The sequence below is a fragment of the Podarcis melisellensis genome (genome assembly GCF_964234715.1).
Source record: "Podarcis melisellensis genome assembly, chromosome: 11".
In the NCBI taxonomy this organism is placed as follows: domain Eukaryota; kingdom Metazoa; phylum Chordata; class Lepidosauria; order Squamata; family Lacertidae; genus Podarcis; species Podarcis melisellensis.
This window is the reverse complement of record NC_138543.1, coordinates 955,039-978,302: the sequence shown is the minus strand read 5'-3', so window position 1 is coordinate 978,302 and position 23,264 is coordinate 955,039. Positions and strand designations below refer to the sequence as shown.

The 23,264-nt window shown below is 42.8% G+C and overlaps 2 protein-coding genes across 6 annotated transcripts in view; both read right to left on the bottom strand.

Moving 5' to 3' along the window:
- Positions 1 to 1,936: 1,936 nt before the first annotated feature.
- Positions 1,937 to 13,462, bottom strand: FXN (frataxin). 2 transcript variants are annotated; one of them, XM_081930804.1, is made up of 5 exons: positions 13,300 to 13,461; positions 12,347 to 12,444; positions 10,197 to 10,317; positions 3,393 to 3,490; positions 1,937 to 2,238 (listed from the first exon to the last, which is right to left on the bottom strand). In XM_081930804.1, the coding sequence occupies exons 1-5, from the start codon at positions 13,444 to 13,446 to the stop codon at positions 2,085 to 2,087; spliced, it is 618 nt and encodes a 205-aa protein (XP_081786930.1). In that variant the 5' UTR covers positions 13,447 to 13,461; the 3' UTR covers positions 1,937 to 2,084. The 2 variants fall into 2 exon arrangements, with proteins under 2 accessions (XP_081786930.1, XP_081786931.1); XM_081930805.1 differs by lacking the exon at positions 1,937 to 2,238 and adding an exon at positions 2,978 to 3,156 and having other exon boundaries at positions 13,300 to 13,462.
- A 5,860-nt stretch (positions 13,463 to 19,322) lies between these two features.
- PIP5K1B (phosphatidylinositol-4-phosphate 5-kinase type 1 beta) overlaps positions 19,323 to 23,264 on the bottom strand; it is a 125,893-nt gene continuing 121,951 nt past the window's right edge. For 3 of the 4 annotated variants that reach the window (XM_081930640.1, XM_081930642.1, XM_081930641.1), the window contains one exon: positions 19,323 to 19,874. In XM_081930640.1, the coding sequence (XP_081786766.1) occupies positions 19,861 to 19,874 (14 nt within the window). In that variant the 3' untranslated portion in view covers positions 19,323 to 19,860. Of the gene's footprint in view, positions 19,875 to 20,787; positions 22,170 to 23,264 lie in introns of those variants that run through there. The other variant, XM_081930643.1, reaches the window with a different exon arrangement.

Below are 23,264 nucleotides of genomic sequence, written 5' to 3'. Positions count from 1 at the left end.
CACCAGTATTCCAAAACAGGTATTCTACTCGGCTTCCGGTGCCAGTCTGCCTTAATGGATGCCGCTCCTACGACAATGGGAGATCGTTAGCGAAGGTAAACAAGGATTAATGGTAACTGTCCTTCTAAGTTCCCTCCAGGGCCCAGGGGGAATGGGCTTCACTCGCAGATCTTCTCGATACCTTTCGCTCCGACAAGGAATGTGGGAGCAGGGAGACGCTGAGTGCAAAAAGCACTTTGCCTATTGGTAACCCTCCATTACGCCATTAAGAAGCAGAAGTTCTTCTGTTCATTAAAAGATTAATTAATATTAATGTACAGATGCTTGCTGGAGGAGTCGGGACAAGATTACAAATTGCTGAAATGATACAGCTGCGAGGTCGTTAAGATTTGAATCTGAAGGAAGACTTCATTCAGTGTGAAAACAGTATGTGGGGGTGGAGCCTAAAAATGGATTCCTTATATTTTCTTTATACAAATGACTTGGTAAACTCCCCAGAAGTCAATTTAAAAATTTAAGAAAACAAGGGAAGATAAAAGCGGACTAAATTATATTATGGAGTACCAAAGAGAGAGAGAGAGAGAGAGAGAGAGAGAGAGAGAGAGAGAGAGAGAGAGAGAGAGAGAGAGAGAGAGAGAGAGAGACCTGCATGTAAGGAAAATAAAACAAAGAAAAGTATCTTAAATGGATATGGAACTAACAAGCTGGTCTGAGCCAACTACCATATTGGCCTGAATAGAAGCTGCACCTTTAAAATTGGAAGGGGGAAAAGAAAAAATACCTGAATATAAGCCATTCCATTCCTCGCTGCTCCTGGCTGCATACTGGTGGCGGGGGAGGGGGGAGCTGCACTGCGTTGCCAGCGGCCTTTCCCCTTCCTGGCTCTCTCCCTGGCCTTCAGGGAGAGGATGGGGATTACACACAGGGCGGGCACTGCTTTCCTGCGCTCCTGACGCTGTTTGCCCCACGCTCCTGGCTGCATACTGTAAGGTTGCAAATATAAGCCACACTTGTAATTTTTACGGTCGGAATTTGGGGGGAAAGTGAGGCTTATATTCAGGCCAATACAGTATTTGGTGAGAAGAGAAGGTTGTTATTTTGAAATGTAAGAGAAATTGGATTTTGGAGATGCACCAAGACTTTGGCAGGGTGCCATCTTTATCTGTATGGACAAAGAAAGGGAAATTGGAGACCCGTTAGAGCTCTGGCGGGGTTCCAGTTAATTCTTTCCCCAGGCTGAAGCACATATATTGTAATCATAATTGAGAGAATGACTGGATGAACACAGAACTTTTTGCGAAGAAAAAAAATGAACAAATAATTATTGCATGCAGGACGAAGGGATATAGATATTCACTTGTGGATTAATAAATTACTGAATATGTTAATACGAATGAAAGTCACAAACTGCAGCTGTTGAACAAGGGACTATGATTAAGATTGGAATACAACTAGAATAAATGACTTTGGAAGCAGGGAAAAAAGAATTACTGAACCTGTAATCCAGCAAGTGGGAGGCCATTCAAATTATATAATTTGTTATTTGATTGTGATTACGATTTGATATGCAGATCATGAGGTTTGCTTTGGAGTTTTGTAATTGAAAACTACTAAAAATTATTGACAAAAAAAGAAAAGAAAAAAGAACAGGTATTCTACTCTTACAGGTATTCCACTGGGCTGGCAAGCCTAATATAAATGTTGCAATCCTACAAGTATACTACCACTTTGCAGAAATGGTTTTCAGCATTATCAATGTGGTTTAAATCTTTAGTAATGGAGAATAATGCAGTTTAGAAAAAGACCTGAATGCAGCCAAGAGAGAGCTTAGTACTGTACAATAGTTGTCTTCAATAGGACTGGGCAGCAATGACTGTGTCTGCAATCCAAACGAGGATGGAAAATACCTGAACACATTAAGAAACCAGGCGGCAGCGGGGTGGGAATTGTTTTCACATTGTTGCAGAGTAAAAGTGAGTTTACAGACATCCTGCAGAATTTAAAATTGGATTAACACATTTACAAAAAAGGGGAAGACTATGTGTCAAAGTTCAAAGTCTTTGAATTCTTTGCGATAGATATTATCAAGAATGTTTTCTTCCAGCATGTGCTAGAGCTGATAAGTCTAATTTGGTTTCTAATGCAACAGAAAATTCCATTGCAAGTAGTTCATGAAGAGAGATTCCATCATGAGAATAAACCCAGTTTTTTCCAGTCCAGTCATAACGCTTCGGGCCACTGTGAAAGAACAAACAAGAACATGACTGAGAACATGACATCCTATGCCCTTTTGGGGGGGGGGTGCTATTGGGTTGTTGTTTTTATTTTGATTATATATATTGTGGTTTTGTATTATGATTTTGTTGTGTGAACTGCCCTGAGACCTCCTGGTATAGGGCAGTATATAAATTCAATTAACAACAACAACATTTAAATATCAACCAAATATGACAGAAGGAAGGGTGTGCATGCTGGAAATGGGTACTTGGAACTCCCACAGCTATTTGCATTAAGTTATCACACAGTATGATCTATGGTGTAATTGAAAGCCAACTGGTTGGCATGAGGTGAATTAGGGCAAAGAAAAATCAATCTATTTCTAAAAGGTTGGAGTTGGCTTCACAACTTTAACATACATGCCACTAAAGTTCTGGGGCAGTCCTGACTGTGGCAGTAGCTAGAGATGAAAAAATTCAGCCCCCTGACAGCTCCTGACCGTAGGAGAGTTAGCTATTCTGCTGGTCCAAAAGGCCTTGGTGCCTTCCCTGCTTCTCCTGACACCCCACAGCCACCACAGGAGCTCTGTGCTAAAACGCGACACTTGCTTTAGGTTTCATTCATTCCTGATGGTCCAATCCTCACGATGGCCCACCTGAATTAGCCTCACTTTATTAAACAGTAGTCAGAAAATTGTGTTGTCGTTTTCTGTAACATACTAGAAAGTAAATACTCTAATTTTCCACATCCTAACACTGGCTTAGGTATGTTTTAAAATTTTATTTATTCATTTAAAACATTGTCTGCTCTTCACTGCACAACAATATGGTATCTGTCAGCTCAGCATTCCAGAGACGCAGTGCAGGATCAGTGCTCCCAATGGACGGTGCATCAGAGGGTGTCACTCACTGACCAAAAGCCTAAGTTCAATGACTAGCACTGCAAAATAGAGAAAGTCATACAAATAGTTCCAGGGGCTGTGGGGAAAAATAATCACATACTGTATCACCGAAGCAGTTGTCAGCCTGACTAGCACCTGATATTGACTGCCTGGGAAATCCATACAAGCCATTCTGAGTCTCCAAAGTGCATGCAACTAATAAAGCTGAGGTAGGAGATCTTTTAGTTCAATTGTAAAATTTCTAGAACATTCTAACAAACAGACATTTGCTTACCTGCTTGGAGAGGACAGCCATATCTGTTTGTTTGGTGTCTGTTTGTTGATCACATATGTTCCCATGCTTCCACCCAATTTAACTGTTAATACTCCAGTCTACAGAATAAATTGGGAGCGGGGAGAGAAAACAAAACAAAACAAAACAAGCTATCTGTAAGAACTTGCAATATATTTATATAAGCAGAAATCTCAGGGTCTGGCATGTAATAATTGATTAGGATTTCACAACTAAAACATGAGAGCAAAAATGATTAAATAACCTATTTTTTCAAATAAGTGCAAATAAACTATTATTACTTCTCATCCAAACTGAATTTTGCATTTCTACATTTTTCTGTGCTGTAAAGCCATACTCTCAAGAATAAGGATTGGGGGGGGGGTATCTATATCTCCTCCCCTCTCTATATACCGGTATATGAGTATGAATAACATAACGTTCCATAGGATGACCAAACGATACTGCAAATGGATTGCCTGGTTTTTCTCTAGAAACCAACTTGATTCACATTCTTTGTTTCCAGTTGGACTGAAACAAATAATTCAGAGGTGGAAAACTGTGTGTAGGTAAATTTTAATGACTTAAAAACAAAACAAAAACAGAAGCGCAGGAATATGGCACCTTTTTCAGATGGCAGTTTCCCCAATGGCACCCTCTTTCAGGGATCTTATTCCTATGGGAAGTGGGCCAAAGACAGAAACTGGCAAAGAAACGAAGGTAGTTCAGCCTTTGTACACCAGGCTCGTTTCTATACGCCCCACCCTCCACCCTGGCAGCCAAGAGACATTAGGACACGTTAGCCAGGCCAACACACTCAAGGCTGTGGCTGGGGAAAAGGCAGGGTGCCTGAGCAGGGAGGGTGGGGTGGCCTGGGAAAAGTCCCAAGGGCCACAGAGAGAAACCTGAAGAGTGCCCTTGGGCCCCAGCCCGGCTGTAGGGGATTGGCAACGAGTGTGTGTGTCTCAAACCTACAGCTTTATACTTTTGATGAAGTGTCCAGTCACCAAATTTTATCTCTGGAATGTTCTTATTCAGAAATGCAGGGATTTCTTTCAGGCTGCATGTCTATATTGCACAGCATTGTCTAAGGGATTTTCTATTCATTAAGCTCCCAGGAGCATTCGATTGGCATTCCTTTGTGTTTTTCACCATGTTATTTGGGAGACCAACTGCAATGTTTTCATGGTTCATTTTCTTAGTTCCAAGTCCCGGCTGTAGGGGATTGGCAACGAGTGTGTGTGTCTCAAACCTACAGCTTTATACTTTTGATGAAGTGTCCAGTCACCAAATTTTATCTCTGGAATGTTCTTATTCAGAAATGCAGGGATTTCTTTCAGGCTGCATGTCTATATTGCACAGCATTGTCTAAGGGATTTTCTATTCATTAAGCTCCCAGGAGCATTCGATTGGCATTCCTTTGTGTTTTTCACCATGTTATTTGGGAGACCAACTGCAATGTTTTCATGGTTCATTTTCTTAGTTCCAAGTGTTAACATTTTAGAAATTTGGAAATTCACAGCAAATGGTCTAAGCTTGTTAGGTACATGGCCTTTTGGACTTTACTCTCTGCCCTGTCTGTTGCCCTTTTCTTTCCTGTGTCAGGTGTTGACAGGCATGAGCTCTGAAGCAGGAAGGCCTCCACTCCAGCTAAGAAGAGGAAGGGGCAGCAGATAGGACTGCAGCTGGTGAACTGAGTCCTAGGAGGTTGCCTCAAGAATGTGTCCCCAAATGTGCAATGCAATTAAATTTTGAAAAGCATGGGCCCTGCTTCCACAGTTCTTGACTGAACCTGCACCACTCTAAAAAAGAAAGGCTCCTGAGATAATAATTAAGAGTAATTCAGATATTAAATCCCCACACTTATTATCCTTACACAATCTTACATGGTTAAATTTGGCTTGGCTGCCTGCCTTCCTTTTAAGCTCAGACTTTGTTTAGACTACACCAAGTGTTTAGTATGACTGGGCATGGTCTCCCTTGTCGACTACGCTGACTGTTTTATCTTGTTCTGGGTTTTACTGTCCTTAAATTGATTTTACCTTGAGCTGTTACTGAAGTCCTTTTTAGGGCCAAACAGTAGCTTGGAAATGTCTTTATAAAATAAACAAAATGGTAAACTACTTCAATGTCAAGTGAAAGCTTTCTAGACTTGGAGACTTCCGGGTTAGCGCCATCGGCAATGGCAGATTTCCTCTGACTCAGAGGAACCTGCTCCGCAAAAATCGGGTCTTGCCGCAGCGGCGAAGGCGGAGACCCTTTAAAAATCCCAGGCGGAGGAAGCCTGGGAACGTGGGATTCGGCTGACACCAGGAGCGCCGCCCCCTACTCACAGGGAAACCCCTTTTCAGGGCTTCCGAAGTGACGCGGGGTGAGTGGCGCGGTGTTTCGAATCGACTGCTATTTTCGCGGAGTGAAGCTGCACAGCCGTTGCCGGAGAGCGCTGACTTTTTTCTGTGGACATTTGAATTTCAAACAACAACCCGTGAGTAGTACAGAAATTGGATTCTTAAAATATCTTTAAATTTGGCACCGATCGGGGAAGGTACAAGCAGGAAGTCCGCCTCCCCTTTCTGTAAATAATCTAAAGCAAACAACCTGTCAACTAAGGTCGTGGAGTTTTTTTTTTTTGTAAAGGACTTTAATTCTACTGATTGAGACTATCAGAAAATTTTCTTGGAAGCAGGGGAGCCTGCAGGGGAAGAATAAAATTTGGGATTTGATGTGCCGCCCCCCCCCCGGACCCGGGAGTGGTCCGTGAGAGCCCGCTGATGAGGAATAGAACAAGTCAAGTTAGCTGTCAAGATACAAAAAGAGGACTTTGTTTCCAATGTGTACATTTGCTACAAGCTTGTATTTTAAATGAAAGAAGGACTGTTACAATCTAACGTGCGGGACCTTTGGGTCTGTGCTGAAAGGAGTGAAAAGAAACTTAAATTCCCCTAGAGGGAGCTTTGGGATATTGCATCAAGGACCAGCTGAGAAGTTGTTTTTCGACCCTGGACTGTTTAAGAATGGCTGTAAAAATAAATAAAATAAAATTGTTGTTGTTTAGACGTTTAGTCATGTCCGCCTCTTCGTGACCCCCTGGACCAGAGCATGCCAGGCACCCCTGTCCTCCACCGCCTTCCACAGTTTGGTCAAACTCATGTTAGCAGCTTCGAGAACACTGTCCCACCATCTCGTCCTCTGTCGTCTCCTTCTCCTTGTGCCCTCCATCTTTCTCAACATCAGGGTCTTTTCCGGGGAATCTTCTCTTCTCATGAGGTGGCCAAACTATGGGAGTCTCAGCTTCACGATCTGTCCTTCCAGTGAGCACTCAGGGCTGTTTTCCTTCAGAATGGATACGTTTGATCTTCTTGCAGTCCATGGGACTCTCAAGAGTCTCCTCCAGCACCAAGGTGGTTGTCACCAATGGAAGCAAAAGCTCAGAAAAAGCTCAATATGGAGGCCAAATGGCCGAAATATTGGGAAATTTTGGAACAAGGAGATAGATTGAAACTGCAGAGTTTTGAGAAATTAAAAAACAAAGTGCAAGATTGGCTTCATTATTACCAGATAATGGAGGCATATAATTTGGACAAGAAAATTGGCTTCCAGGTGGAAAAATCAAAATTAGAAACAGAGCTGTTAGAACCTAAAACTAAGATTTTGTCAAAGATGTATAACTTGCTATTGAAATGGAATACTCAGGATGAAACGGTGAAATCTGCTATGATTAAATGGGCACAAGATGTTGGACATAACATTATGTTTGCTGACTGGGAACAGTTATGGACCACAGGTATGAAGTTTACGGCATGTAATGCCTTAAGAGAGAATATTATGAAATATTATGATTTACAGGTGGTACATGACCCCAGTCAAGCTTGCAACAATTTATCAATTGCCCGATAACAAATGTTGGAAATGCAAAGAAAATGAAGGTACATTCTTTCACCTTTGGTGGACGTGCCCAAGGATTAAGGCTTTCTGGGAAATGATTTATAACGAAATGAAAAAGGTATTTAAATATACCTTCCTGAAGAAACCAGAAGCCTTCCTCCTGGGCATGGTCAGCAAATCGGTGCCAAAGAAGGACAGAACTTTCTTTATGTATGCTACAACAGCAGCAAGAATACTCATTGCAAAGTACTGGAAGACACAGGATCTACCCACTCTGGAAGAATGGCAGATGAAGGTGATGGACTATATGGCAGAAATGACTGGCAGAATCCGAGACCAGGGAGAAGAGTCGGCGGAAGAAGATTGGAAGAAATTTAAAGACTATTTACAGAAATATTGCAAAATTAATGAATGTTAGAACGATGTCGGATAGAAATTAAGTGGTTCCCAGCTGTAATGTTTTAAGAGAATATGGAAAAAAAGGTCTAGAAGCAGGTTAAATTTATTGATAAGGATTTGCTGAACTAATAATCTGAATTGGAATACAAAAAAGGGAGGTACGAGGAGGACTGGGAAATAAGTCAATGGAAAATAAGTAATGGAAACTTTGTGTGTTTTTAATTATTTTTATTTTTGTATTTTTGTTATTTTTTCTTTTTTCTTTTTGATTTTTATTGTATTAATATTGAAAATTTTAATAAATATCTTTTTTTTTTAAAAAAAAGAGTCTCCTCCAGCACCATTATTCAAAGTATCAATTCTTCGGTGATCAGCCTTCTTTATGGTCCAGCTCTCACTTCCATTCATCACTACTAAGAAAACCATACAGTGGTGCCCCGCAAGATGAATGCCTCGCAAGACGGAAAACCCGCTAGACGAAAGGGTTTTCCGTTTTGGAGGTGCTTCGCAAAACAAATTTCCTATGGGCTTGCTTCGCAAGACGAAAATGTCTTGCGAGTTCCTGCAGGGTTTTTTCCTCCCCGCCCCCCTTTTCCCAAGCCGCTAAGCCGCTTATCAGCTGATCCGCTAAGCCGCTAATCAGCTGATCCGCTAAGCCGCTTATCAGCTGATCCGCTAAGCCGCTAATCAGCTGATCCACTAAGCCGCTAATCAACTGATACGCTAAGCCCGCTAATCTGCTAAGTCGCTAATGGGCTTGCTTCGCAAGACGAAAAAACCGCAAGACGAAGAGACTTGCGGAACGGATTCTTTTCGTCTTGCGAGGCATCACTGTAGCTTTAACTATACGGACCTCTGTTGGTAAGGTGATGTCTCTGCTTTTTAAGATGCTGTCTAGGTTTGTCATGGCTTTTCTCCCAAGAAGCAGGCGTCTTTTAATTTCGTGACTGCTGTCACCATCTGCAGTGATCATGGAGCCCAAGAAAGTAAAATCGCTGCCTCCATTTCTTTCCCTTCTATTTGCCAGGAGGTGATGGGACCAGTGGCCATGATCTTCATTTTTTTGATGTTGAGCTTCAGACCATATTTTGCACTCTCCTCTTTCACCCTCATTAAAAGGTTCTTTAATTCCGCCTCACTTTCTGCCATAAGAAAGTTGTGTCATCTGCATATCTGAGGTTGTTGATATTTCTTCCGGCAATCTTAATTCCGGCTAGGGATTCATCCAGCCCAGGCTTTCACATGATGAATTCTGCATATAAGTTAGATAAGCAGGGAGACAATATACAGCCTTGTTGTACTCCTTTCTCAACTTTGAACCAATCAGTTGTTCCATATCCAGTTCAAACTGTAGATTCTTGTCCCACACAGAGATTTCTCAGAAGACAAATGAGGTGATCAGGCACTCCCATTTCTTTAAGAACTTGCCACAGTTTGCTGTGGTCGACACAATCAAAGGCTTTTGCATAGTCAATGAAGCAGAAGTAGATGTCTTTCTGGAACTCTCTAGCTTTCTCCATAATCCAGCGCATGTTTGCAATTTGGTCTCTGGTTCCTCTGCCTCTTCTAAATGCAGCTTGCACTTCTGGGTCCACATACTGCTTGAGCCTACCTTGTAGAATTTTAAGCATAACTTTGCTAGCTTGTGAAATGAGCACAATTGTGCAGTAGTTGAAGCATTCTTTGGCACTTCCCTTCTTTGGGATTGGGATGTAGACTGATCTTCTCCAATCCTCTGGCCACTGCTGAGTTTTCCAAACTTGCTGGCATATTGAGTGTAGCACCTTAACAGCATCATCTTTTAAAATTTTAAATAGTTCAGCTGGAATACGATCACTTCCACTGGCCTTGTTATTAGCAGTACTTTCTAAGGCCCATTTGACTTCACTCTCCAGGATGTCTGGCTCAAGGTCAGCAACCACACTACCTGGGGTGTACGAGACATCCATATCTTTCTGGTATAATTCCTCTTTGTATTCTTGCCACCTGTTCTTGATGTCTTCTGCTTCTGTTAGGTCCTTACCACTTTTGTCCTTTATTATGGTAATCTTTGTACAAAATGTTCCTTTCATATCTCCAATTTTATTGAAGACATCTCTGGTTCTTCCCATTCTGTTGTTTTCCTCTATTTCTTTGCATTGCTCGTTTAAGAAGGCCTTCTTGTCTCTCCTTGCTATTTTTTGGAAATCGGCATTCAATTTCCTGTTTCTTTCACTATCTCCCTCACATTTTGCTTGCCTTCTCTCCCCCGCTATTTGTAAGGCCTCGTTGGACAGCAACTTTGCTTTCTTGCATTTCCTTTTCATGGGGATGGTTTTCGTTGCTACCTCCTGTATAATGTTGTGAGCCTCCATCCATAGTTCTTCAGGCACTCTGTCCACCAAATCTAAATCCTTAAACCTGTTCCTCACTTCCACTGTGTATTCATAAGGGATTTGATCTAGATTGTATCTTACCGGCCCAGTGGTTTTTCCTACTTTCTTCATAAAATAAAATACTATAGTATAAAATAAAATACTATACCGAAAATGAGACATCATAATCTTGAGGAGTAAAGGGCTTGTCTGCCAGCTCCTCAAAGAAATCTGTTAATGACTCCAGGGTTTCTTCAGCAAGTTTTTCATACATAGTTTCATCTATTGAGCTGTAAAAGTCAGGTAAAGAAAGAGTTACTCAAATTTTATACCATTAAATCAAAATATTATCAGTGCAAAACAAGAAATCCCAAAAAAGAACACAGTAACTTGAGGATGTTTGTTACCGACACATACTAGTGTAGCAACCATTTCTGAAGTTGCAATAAAAAAGAAAAATTAGGTATGTATAGCCCAGAAATTTTATTCGGCTGAACCTTAATTCACCATTCACTGCAACTTCCATTCATTAGACAGTCCTCTGATTAAGGAACTTTAGGCTACAATTCTGACCCCACTTCTCTGGAAGTAAGCCCACTGAATTTATTATGACTTACTTTTGAATAGATACAGTTAGGTTTGCACTGTTAGTCAATTAATTGATTACATTTGCATACATTTAGACATTGATTTGTCTGTCTTGTCTGTTTTTGTTTCTTTTCTATATGTTTGGCCCTCTCTTGAGAATTTGTTACCAAACGTGACAGCAGGCTTCACTGCCATTTGGACACTGGTTCTGTCATAGCTGGCTCCCTCTGGCTGGCTAGCCTTTGGGCTCGATTTTCCCTCCCCGTTCCCTCCACTGACAGTGTTTTCTGCTGCTCCAGAGAAGCGGACACGGAGCAATGGTTCCAAACTACAAGAAAGAAGATTCCACCTAAACATTAGGAACAACTTCCTGACAGTAAGAGCTGTTTGGCAGTGGAATTTGCTGCCAAGGAGTGTGGTGGAGTCTCCTTCTTTGGAGGTCTTTAAGCAGAGGCTTGACAACCATATGTCAGGAGTGCTCTGATGGTGTTTCCTGCTTGGCAGGGGGTTGGACTCGATGGCCCTTGTGGTCTCTTCCAACTCTATGATTCTATGATTCTAGAACAGTGCCAGCCTTGGTGCTGCCCCTGAACCATGGAGTCCCACTCCCTGCTTTTCCTCTCCGGTTGCTTCCCAATGGCAGAACAGTGCCAGGAGGCAGACATCACCGGTAAGGACCACCCAGAGCTTTAAGAAACAGCACAGAGATCACGCAGCAAAAAGCATCCCTCCCTCCATAGCCCAGCCATCCTTCCTTATTTCAGACATCAAGATATAGCAGCATATCATGATGATTAGCTGGTGATCTATCATGATGTTGAAAATCAGATATTGCCCAGCCCTAGATGACATCTGGCTTAATTTGAAAGAACCCTTCCCCTCTTTATTCTTACGATATTTTCATAGCAAAAGTACTAATGGACGTTTCCATTCATTTTAGTAAAGCTTGTGTAGTTTTCCAGTGGTTTGCACGCTAAAGATGTGCAGTTAGGCTACCTGGACACCTGTTTGAGGCCTAAGCCCACTTTCCACAATATGCATGTCCCATGGTTTTGTCTAAATTGTGGCTCCATCCCAGTCTGCTCTGGTAACATGTGAACAAGCAAGACCATGTGGAAGACAACCACAACCTGCCTATTCCCACATCAGGAATGCTTGGGATGTAGGGAATAGGGAGTGGCACTTTCCAAATGCAAGAACCACCCATAAGTTGGCAACACAATGAGTGTTGGAGAACTTGGAAATGGATCCTCTTCACCTCTTAATCAGAGAGCGCTTACTCTCTTTACACGGCTAGTGGCTACTGATATTTCTCCCTCTTGGTGTTTACATGTTTTATTGACTAAAGTTAAGAAGTGGGCTGATGCGACTGTTCTAGTAAAGGTTATCTGGAGGAACTGAAAGCTTGCAGCTCATCCATTCTCTTGCTACATTAATTAGTTAAACAAGCCTGTCTCCACCATACTGAGAGTAAACAAGGCATTCGGCTACAAAAGAAGAAAACAAAGGTCTGGTCACGTGTGAAAGTGCTGGACGCTGTGGCATTTTAAGATAAATTTGTTGCATATGTAATGACACTATTATTCACTTAAAATGATTCAGCTTTTACGCAGATCCCATGCACATGGCTTTGGTTTCGATGGTTTCATTCTTCTGAGGTGACTGTTTCTGTCCTCAATATTGATCTCTGTTTGGGAAGTTCCCAGGTGGCCAATTCTAGATACAACGTACCTTTTGTCAATTCGAGTTCCTGCACTTCTTATGCATTGAAGTTGAGCACTCTTGGCTTTGACTTTGAGAACGCCATATAAACAATGTGGCTGCACATCCTGTGAAGAAATAAGTTTTAAGTACTTTTGTGGAAAATCATGTTCTTCAGCAGAAGGCTAAGTGCAAGCAGCACAACTTTCAGGGTTGTGTCCTCCCTAAGGGGATTCTGCTACATTTTGTTTTACACTGTTTTATTTTGTGGTTAGGATTGTGTATATTTCTGCCATGGGAACCTCGGATGAAAGCTGGATTATAAATGCTTTAATAATACATAATAATTACTTATTATTATAAGTAAACATATATACATATATATGCGCCAAGTCCTCTGACCAGGAGTAGCATCATTTGTATTTCAAGTCCTTAGGCCATGCTGTTCCTTCCAGAAGCAAGCACATTCCTTCTCCCAACTTTTCTATCGGAGTTCATTTCCAGCTTTGTCCATGTATTCGCCCCTTTGTTTAGCAAGATCTCTATCCAGTGTGCAGGGCAGAGGGCCACGCAAACCTTCGCACGGCTGGACTCTTTTGCCTGCTATCTTAGCGAGTCTTTTCCATTTTGAAGGCCCGCTCCCTCGACCCATCTTTCCTGCCCTCTTCCCTCCCTCCCCTCTCTGCTTCAAGAGAAGCGCCCCCCCCAACACACCGCCAGCGGCCGGCCTGCCCTTTCCCGGCTCCCCGCAGCCTGCCAGCGGAGGGTCCCGGCGCCGTTTCTGGGCCCAAGGCGAGGGCTGCCGAGGCCGCCGGGCCCAGAAGGCCTCCCGAGCCCCGCCGGGAGCGGCCCAGGCGGCTCCTCCCGCCACGAGAGACCGAGGCCGGGCGCGAGGGAGAAGCTCCGCGGGCCGGGCTGGCCGGAGGCCCTGCGCCGCTCCCCGGCGTCGCCCCTTCCCTCCCAGGCCGAGGCCCAGCACTCACCGGCCGGCCCACGAGGAGCGCGAGGCCGCAGCCGCTTCTCCGGAAAGGAGGCGCCGCCACCGCCGCGGCCTCCTCCTGCTCCTTCCAGCGCCCGCCGGCGCCTCCCCGCCAGCCCCGGGCCGCCGCCCGGGAGAAGAGCCGCCACATGAGATCCTAAGGCGGCGCGCAGGAGACTCAGGCTGGGGCGCGGCGCGGCTCTGCTGCCCCCTTCCTCTCGCCCGCAGCCTCTCCAGGGCCAGCTCTCTCGAGAAATGGCCCGATCCTGGCTGCCCCCCCCCCCCCGATCCTAGGCCAGGGAATCGGGAGCAGAACAGCCTCCAAGTGCCGCAGGGGAGGAGAGAAAGGTCCTTGCCTTGAGGGGGGGCTGTGCTTTTTGCTCTTTTATCGACGTGTGGCACACAGTGACAGCCAAAACTTACGGGAAGAAAGAAAATGGGGGCGGGTGGGGCAAAAGCAACCCCTTAGAGGCCGTTCGCTCTCTTCTAATTTCTTTGAGACAATTTTCTAATCAAAAAAACATTAGATGCAAATTACCACCTGCAGACATTAAGGTTTGGTTTCCCAAGCTATCCTTCCCGCCCTCCTCTCCATGTCTGTGGGCAGCTGGTTCCAGTCCAATGTGGTCATCATCTATTGTCTTTTTAGTATTATTAAAGATTTTCTTGTTTTACAGAAGTATGTGTAATGTCTCTCATATTTTTTCCGTGTAACATTTTTACAAATCAGTTTCATTTGTTGAGACATGGGGGGGGGGGTCGGGTGGCGATGTTTCTATTTTGCTTAATGTATGTGGGGTTTGGTGTCAGCGTTGCTGGTGCCGGTTCTCTGCTGTTCACTTGTCTTCCTTGGGTGGTGAGAGGTTGGGCTTGGCCCAGGGTGGGGCTGTTTGGGGTTGGCTGTGGGGATCTTTGTTTTCATGTGTGAGTGGGGTGGGTGGGTGTTTGGGATCAGGTTAGCCATATTGATTTGTATGCTGTTGGTGGATTGTCTTGTTGGGCTGTGTATGTGATAAAGGGGAGCCATATAGGGTAAAGGCGTCTTCTATTTGTCTCCGTGTCAGTTTCAGTTTATTGGTTAATTTTTCTAGTAGGGCTGTTTCCCATACTACTTGGTCCATGCTTCCTCCTGACAGGTCTCTCCAGTGTCTGGTTATGGTGTTTCTGGCTGCTGAAAGTAGGTGAGTTATGAGTTCTTTGTGGTGTAAGAGGCCATTGTTGTCTTGGAAGATGTTTAGTAGGGCCAGTTCTGGGGTGATGTCTAATACGTGCTTAGTTATTTTACATATTTCTCGTATGGCTGTTGTCCAGAATAGTTGGATTTTGGGGCACTCCCACCACATGTGGAGGTATGTGTCTGTGGAGGCGCACCCTCTCCAGCATTTTGGTGAGGTTCCTGGGCGTATGAGCGCTAGTTTTCTTGGTGTTAGGTACCATCTGCAGGTGAGTTTCAGAGTGAGTTCTTTTCGTTGATATGGATTTAAAGGGGGGTTTAGACCGCATTCTGGTCCACTGAGTGGGGATAATCTCATAGCCTATGTCATTCTCCCATTGTTTTTTGATTGCGTCTAGGGGGTTTGTGAGATTTTGGAGTAGTATTTTGTATATTGCGGATACCGTCCCTTTACTGTTTCCCTTTGTTGTTAGGAGGAGGTTTTCGAAGGTTGTCAGGGGCCTAGTTGTTGCTGATTTTATAATTATAATAATAACAATTATATATATATTACTATATATTATATATTATACTATATAATAATAATAACCCCGCCCATCTGGCTGGGTTTCCCCAGCCACTCTGGGCCAAAAATACACTAAAATGTCATACATTTAAAATGTCATACATTCCCTGATTTTACTGTTGGGTTTTAAGAGGACATGTAGTTGGTGTTGTGCTAACCAGGGCATTTGGGTGTCTTCTAGTTTGTCTTGTATTTCTTGTGTTGACAAAGGTTTGTTATTTTTATAGAAGTCTATTAGGCGATATAAGCCTTTGGTTTGCCAGGTTTTTATCTGGAGGTTTTGTGCTGCATGGTGGAATAATGGGTGGTACGCCAGGGGGATTAGTGGGGCTGGGGCTGGGGATAGTTTGCCTATTTGTGTTTTCCATGCTTTGAGCATGGTCTGTGTGTACCTGTTAAGTGTTGTGGGAATTTTCTTTAGTTTGTTTGGGAGGAGTGGGTATGCTGTGGTGCAGGTATTTTCAATTGTGTCCCTCTCTAGGTGTACCCATTGTTTTGTCTCATCTTCTAGTATATATGGGATTATATGGCATATTTGGTTGGCAATGTAATATGCTTCTGTGTTGGGGATTCCCCATCCTCCTTCTGAGGTGGGGAGGTGCAGGTATTTGGGGCTTATTCTTGGTTTTTTATGTGAGAAGATAAAAGAGTGTAGTTTTCTCTGCCAACTGTGGAGTTGGGTTGGGGGAATCCAGATTGGGAGGGTTTGGAATAGGTAGGTTAGTTTTGGGAGGATGATCATTTTGAGCATGGCTATTTTGTCTGAGAGAGTGAAATTCATGTTCCATCTTTTTAAAGGTAAAGGTAAAGGTACCCCTGCCCATACGGGCCAGTCTTGCCAGACTCTGGGGTTGTGCGCCCATCTCACTCAAGAGGCCAGGGGCCAGCGCTGTCCGAAGACACTTCCGGGTCACGTGGCCAGCGTGACATCGCTGCTCTGGCGAGCCAGAGCTGCACACGGAAACGCCGTTTACCTTCCCACTAGAAAGCGGTCCCTATTTATCTACTTGCACCCGAGGGTGCTTTCGAACTGCTAGGTTGGCAGGCGCTGGGACCGAACAACGGGAGCGCACCCCGCCGCGGGGATTCGAACCGCCGACCTTTCGATCGGCAAGCCCTAGGCGCTGAGGCTTTTACCCACAGCGCCACCCGCGTCCCTAAACAGAGAATATATCATGTGAATATATCATACATCAATCCATCTTTTTAGGTCTTTGTTAATTTGTCACCACAGGAGCTTGTAGTTGTGGAGGTACAATTTATTGAGGTTTCTGGTTATTTGTACCCCTAGGTATCTGAACTTGGTGTGGCACAGTTTTCTTTTGGTGACCTTAGTGAGTTCTTTTTTGGGTGTGAGGAGGGATGTTGAAGCACATAGCTTCTGACTTTGTAAAATTTACCTGTAGGCCCGACAGCATTGCAAATGTGTTGAGTTTTCTGATTAGGGAGGTTGCTGTGCTTATGGGGTCTGGTGTTGTGACCATTAGGTTGTCTGCAAAGGGCCCTAATTTATAGGTTCTGCCCTTTATTTCCACTCCCTTGATGTCTGTGGCTGCTCGGATTCGGATTGCTAAGGGTTCCAGAGCCAGGATAAATAAGAAGGGAGACAGTGGGCATCCTTGTTTCATGCCTCTTTGGATAGCTATAGTATTAGAATCCATATTGTTAGTTCTGCATTTTGCTGAGGCTTGGGAGTATATTTGTTTGAGGATTTGTAGGAAGTTGGGGCCAAATTTCATGTTAGTTAGTACTGCTAATATGTATTTCCACTCTAAGCAATCAAAGGCTTTGAGGGTGTCTAGGGACATAATTGTCAATGGGAGTTTAGTTGCCTTGCTGTGATTGATCAGCTTCAGTAGTTTCCTGATGGGGTCTGTTATATTGCGGCCAGGGACAAAGCCAGTCTGGTCTGAGGCTATTAACTTGTGTAGGAAGATTTTTAGGCGGTTGGCCAAGATTGATGTGAATATCTTGTAGTCTTGGTTTATTAATGAGTTTGGGCGGTATGATTCTACTTTGAGGTTGTCTTTTAGTGGTTTTGGGATGGAGACTATTTTGGAGTGGGTCCAGGTTTTGGGGATGGGCCAGCACTGTTTGCCATCTCTCTGTTTGGTGTCATCTCAATCTCCCTAATGGTTTTGGTTTGAGGTCTATTTGGCGTCCTGTTGGAGTAGGGCGTGTTGCGGTTAGAAGTTGTAGCAGTGGTGGTTCCTGGGTGTTGTTGGGTTGCTGAGCTGATCAGGCGTTGTTGACTGGTGGCTTTTACAGAGCGTTCAAATTAGGTGGCCATTTGTGTTACTTCTAGGCTGTGTTTTAAGAGCTTCTCTGGGGTTTCCATAGTCGCCTCAGCAGTGCCGCCAAAGCAGGGGGGGTCAGGTAAGCAGAGAAGCGGATAGACCATCAGACAGACAGTTCACATAGAGGGAGGGGGTTAGCAGGCAGAGATGTGGAGATCAGAGGAGTGGGGCCAGGGGAAATGTGTGTTTAGGAGGGGTTGCATATACACAAAAGGGGTACTGGGGTCCAGTTAAGGTGGAGGGTGGGGTTGGGGATGCGTTCAGAAATAGAACCAGACAGACCGGCTATATGTAAAGGGTGGGGGGAGAAGGAGGAAGAAGAGGAAGAAGAGAAAGAACAAAACGGGGGAGGAGAAGGGGAGGGAAGGAGGGGGAAATTGGAGTAAAATAAAAGTGGGAGAGACAGAAAGAGAGGAGGAAAGAGAGAGAAGGAGAGATAGTAAATAACAGCGGTAATAAATGGCAGTGATAGTTTTAGCTATAATATGAGGGGGGCAAAGTGTAGAACAGTGATATGTGTGTGTGTATGTATGAATGTATGTGTTTACTTTAAAGAGAGAGGGGGAGGGGATGGAGAAAGGGAGAGGGAGAGAGAAAGAGAAGGAATAGGAGGGTGGGAAGAAGAAGAGAAAAAACGGAGGGGTGGGGGGAGAGAGAGGGAACTGTGGGAGTGGTGGTGGTATGGGGAAAGAGGTCTTGTTTTAAAAGAGGGGGTGGGGGGAGAAAGGGCTCCCTCCTCAAAGCAAACTGACAATGGCTAAAAAGGGGGGGTTGATTTTAAAAAAAAACCAAAAGGGATAGAAAACAAAAATGGGGGTGGAGAGTAAAAAGTAGGGGGAAATATGAGGAAAAATAAGCAAAAAGGAGCTGAGTGTCCCGGAAGGGATTTAAGGAGAGTATTTATATGCTGAGGAGGAGGAAGTAAAATAGAGATGAAATAAAAGAAGTTGGAAGAAAAGAGGACAACTACAACAAAAAAGGTTCCCCCTTTTTGGGGGGGTGGAGAGTGTGATTTAAGTAATATATGGATGTATTTTAAAAAAGGTAGTAATAGAAATTTAGTAGAGGGACTGAAGACTTAGGGGGGAAAGGGGGGTTGTTTTGTGTTGTTTTTTAGAAAAGGTTAGAATATATGAGGGGGAAGGGGGGAATTTATGTATTAAAAATAGGTGGAGATGAAAATAGTAATATAAGAATATTATTATTTTCAAAAAGAAAATTCTTTTAAAAACAAAAAACCAATAAAAAATTAAAATTAAAATAGAAAATGTTTTCCCCTTCTTCCTTCCCTTTAAAAAAACAAACAAAGAAACACAAAGAAACACAAACAACAACTACAACTACAAAAACATTCCCTTAAAAATACAAAAAAGATCCTTTTTCTTTTCCCTCAAAAATTGAAAATACAGTGGTACCTTGGGTTACATACGCTTCAGGTTACATACGCTTCAGGTTACAGACTCTGCTAACCCAGAAATAGTGCTTCAGGTTAAGAACTTTGCTTCAGGATGAGAACAGAAATCATGCTCTGGCGGCGCGCCGGCAGCAGGAGGCCCCATTAGCTAAAGTAGTGCTTCAGGTTAAGAACAGTTTCAGGTTAAGAACAGACCTCTGGAACGAATTAAGTACTTAACCCGAGGTACCACTGTAGAGGGAAGCAAGGTCTTTTTCAATGGGCTTCTCTTTGGGTTCCGGCTTGCTTTTTCGTCATCATCTATTGTCACACATAAGGGGTCAAGAAAATACTTCTTGTGAGTTATGGGATTTGCTCAAGAAGATAAGCATCAGGATTATCTGCAACACTTGTTTTGAGAACAAAATACTTTATTTTTTGTCAATAAAACTATAGTTTACAGTAGAATATACTAAATAAATTATGTAATTTTGTCCTTTACAAGCAATATATCTAATCACAGATATGTCAAAGACAATATATGTACACAACATAAGGCCTTGTTATAAATAGCTTCTTTTTCATTTCACTAATAAACAGTGAAAATTTCTTTATAGAAGATAGCTTCCCATAAACTATGTGCAAACATATTACACTAACCCATGTATGAAATTAATAGGTGAGCAATTATAATTCTGGGGGAAAGCAGAATTGATTTACATAATATTCACCACTGTGATGATGATGACTCTTTAAATAGGCAAAGCAGATTACATATTTGTGCATAATCACTGAATACATGCAAATAAAAAAATCATGTGAGAGACGATAGGAAAATATTACTTCCAAGCCCTGAAAAGATGATTGGCAATAGAAGAAAGAGCAGCTTAAGTACAATGTATGCAGTTCTTCACAGTTTGGCAACAGCACATCCTGGCAAAGTGTGAAATGTTTCCTTTCACATCTGCTGAGTCCAAGGTAGCATTTCTAGGCTTCAAGAATCCTCTGTTGTTTTCACGGAGGCTCTGTTGCTTATGACTTTTTGTTTCCTAGGCTCAGCAAATTTTTCCTTGAAAATCAGGAGTGCAGAAAGTGCTTCTCTTCAAATATTCTCATTCTTAAAATTCGTCTTTTTCTTATTTTATGAATTCTATTACTAAACAAAAGAAATAAAAAGAGTTAATTTTTTTCTCCAACAAACAAACAAAACTTGTTAATAATAATAATAATAATAATTTATTATTTGTACCCCGCCCATCTGGCTGGGTTTCCCCAGCCACTCTGGGCGGCTTCCATAAAAACCAGAAATACACTAAAATATCACAGATTAAAAACTTCCCTGAACAGGGCTGCCTTAAGATGTCTTCTGAATGTAAGGTAGTTATTTATCACTTTGACATCTGATTGGAGGGCGTTCCACAAGGCGGGTGCCACTACCGAGAAGGCCCTCTGCCTGGTTCCCTGTAGCTTTGCTTCTCGTAATGAGGGAACCGCCAGAAGGCCCTCGGCGCTGGACCTCAGCGTCCGGGCAGAACGGTGGGGGTGGAGACGCTCCTTCAGGTATACTGGGCCGAGGCCGTTTAGGGCTTTAAAGGTCAACACCCTCCTTCACTATCAATATTGGTTAATACAACATCTATTTTCTTCCTTCTTATGTTAGGTTTCCCAACTATACAACAATTCATATTTTTCGACCATCATAACTCTGTCTCATTGTATGGACAACACAGAATGTGTTCAGAACACCCCAGAGGCCTTTTGCAGTTTTATCTGCTACAGTCAGTCCTTTTTTCTGGGGCTTTTCAGTTCCAGCACACTTTTTTTCAAGAAGAAAAGTGCTGTCTGGCTACGATGCTTTATGTTTACCATTCCCAACCCCAAAGTAGCGTTCCAATGAAATCAATACAACTTCCTCTAGGATGCTTAAAGCTAAGTTTCCCGAATATCTGAATTAGATACCTCTGTGGCAACTGTTACATTCAGCTTCCAATCTACTTGGCCTGAATACTGTATAAGCCTCACTTTTTCCCCAAATTGGCCTGTATTCAGGCCAATCATATTGGCCTGAATACTGTATAAGCCTCACTTTTTCCCCAAATTCCAAACGTGAAAAGTTAAAAGTGCGGCTTAAATTTGCGACCTTACAAAAACTGGTTTTTACGATATCGCTGCTGAAACAGACATATGGTAAAACGGAAAGGGTGTGAGTGCTGGCAGAATTTTAAGGGAGCGGCTCATATTCAGGTATTGTCTTTTTTTCTTTTCCCCTCCTTGAATTTTAAAGGTGCAGCTTATATTTGGATGCAGCTTATATTTGAGCCAATATGGTATGTTGTTATAGATGGGGGGCTAAATCCTAGAAATTAATAAATGGTAGGATTTTGATTATTTGCGATATGAAGGGAGAAATACTGCAGAGGAATTCCTGTGCTAGCCTTTGCAAAAACGACCTGGCCAAGTTAGGGCCATTAAGAAACAATACAGAGCCACTGAGAGCCATTGGCAATGCAAGACAGCCGCTCCCCCTTGCCCTTGATATAAATTTTGTTGCATTAAGCCAAATAAACATGTTAAATGCTAAATTGACATAAACTGAAATGCTTCAGAATAATTAGGCATAGCCAGGATTTGGGGGGGGGCAGGACTTTTGTTGGGGGGAGTAGAACCGACATGATTGTTCATTTAGTTAAGTATTTCTATTGTTTTACTTGATGGGGGAGCAGCTGACCCCTTGACCCCCCCGGCTACGCCCATGGATGGGGCTTTAAATCAATTTTTAAAAAATGTTTTATAAAAGAAAAATGTTCTATTTTTATAGTTCAACTTGAACTCCTTATTTCAAGGAAAAACAAGTTTAAAAATGGAACATATATAATTATATTAACAAGGAAACAAATGTTGTGCACCATGTTAAAAATCTGATCATGCTTAAGGACTCTCAACAACTACAAATTGCACATAGAATGTGGCACGAGGCATAGGGGGCAAACTGTGCTGCATAATTAGATAATGTACAAGATATTTTCAAAGGATTCTGCGCAGAACATTATTTACTGATTCTACATGAATAGAAGTATTGTGGCACAGACTAGAGAATTTCATGCAGCTGCATATTGACTATAAAATCTACCGTTCCTCACTGATCAATGAGTTTGATCACAGCGCAGTTGGCAGTGGGGATGCTCAATGTGAAGCTAGTGCTGTATTCTTCACTAACCTCCAAAGTCAGGCCAGTTTGCTAGCAGGAGCAATCTTAGGCACCAATATTTTTAGAGTCTTCAACAAAAAATGTACAGTCAGAAAGGAACACCCTAAGGTCCCTTTCAATGTCAGAGAGGACGCAGGGACATGTATAAACAACTCACACTCTAAAAAGATCCTTGTGTGCGTTCTCTTGACTCATGCAATAGGTTGGAATCATTAAAAGTCCAGGACCAGTCCTGAGCTGAAGACAGGGTTGAAATCTTAAGCTATGTACAGTCATACATCGGGTTACAGATGCTTCAGGTTGCGTTTTTTCGGGTTACGGACCGCCAAAACCCAGAAGTACCGGAACGGGATACTTCCAGGTTTCGGCAGTCACGCATGTGCAGAAGCGCCGAATTGCAACCCGCGCATTCGCAGACACGCAGCTGCGGGTTGCAAACGCGCATCCCGCACGGATTACGTTCGCAACCCGAGCATCCACTGTATTTCCTTTCACTCTAAAAGTAATATTCCCCAACTGTGAAATTATGACTCTGCTAAAGAAGGACAAAGATACAGAAATTTTATTACTGGACCAGTTCTTACACACTGGAGAAGAAAAAACCTTTCTTCCTGTTAAGTGCACTTATTAAAGCTCTGTCTCCCAGATGACAATGAAACCACTCTCACTCCTATAAAATATCTCAAGCCAAGGTTAAGACAACTGGAATTAGGATACTGTACGGTCATATGGATATCACTTGTGAAAGACAATAAAATTCTTTCCTTTTCATAATCCCCTATATTCACAATGCTTTCTTACTATAACTATAGTTTTTGACCTACATATTTTTCAGCGTTTGTTAGTTTTATACCAACAGGTTAATTAGATTTCCAAAAACTGTACATTTAAAAAACCTCTGGACAAAAGTGATTTATATCAAAGTGACAAATCTATAAAGACTTTTTAATACCAGATTTATGAAACTAAATACTTTTACTAAGCAGCCAGTCCAGAAAGGAGCATGCAACTCTTGTCATTTTAGAATCAGCAATAGGTGGCAGCATTGTGTTTGGAGAAAGAACATGAAACTTGTTTCCATATTCACAGAGGACTCAAAACAAACTACTTTAAGTGATACACAAGTTCATTCATAAAAAATTCCTTCCATTAGCACCTTAGAGACCAACAAAGTTTGTTACTGGTATGAGCTTTCGTGTGCATGCACACTTCTTTAGATACACTGAAACAGAAGTCACCAGACCCTTATATACAGTGAGAGGGTGGGGAGAGGTATTACTCAGAAGGGTGGTGATTGGCTGGTAGGTGTGGTAAACCTGTTGACAACTGTTA

Excerpts from the sequence above, each read along its gene's own strand:
- FXN (XM_081930804.1), bottom strand. The coding sequence starts at position 13,446 with ATGTGGCGGCTCTTCTCCCGGGCGGCGGCCCGGGGCTGGCGGGGAGGC. Across the intron at positions 12,445-13,299 it reads CGCTCCTCGTGGGCCGGCCG|GATGTGCAGCCACATTGTTT; the intron begins GTGAGTGCTGGG and ends ATTTCTTCACAG. Across the intron at positions 2,239-3,392 it reads TGGCTGTCCTCTCCAAGCAG|TGGCCCGAAGCGTTATGACT; the intron begins GTAAGCAAATGT and ends GTTCTTTCACAG.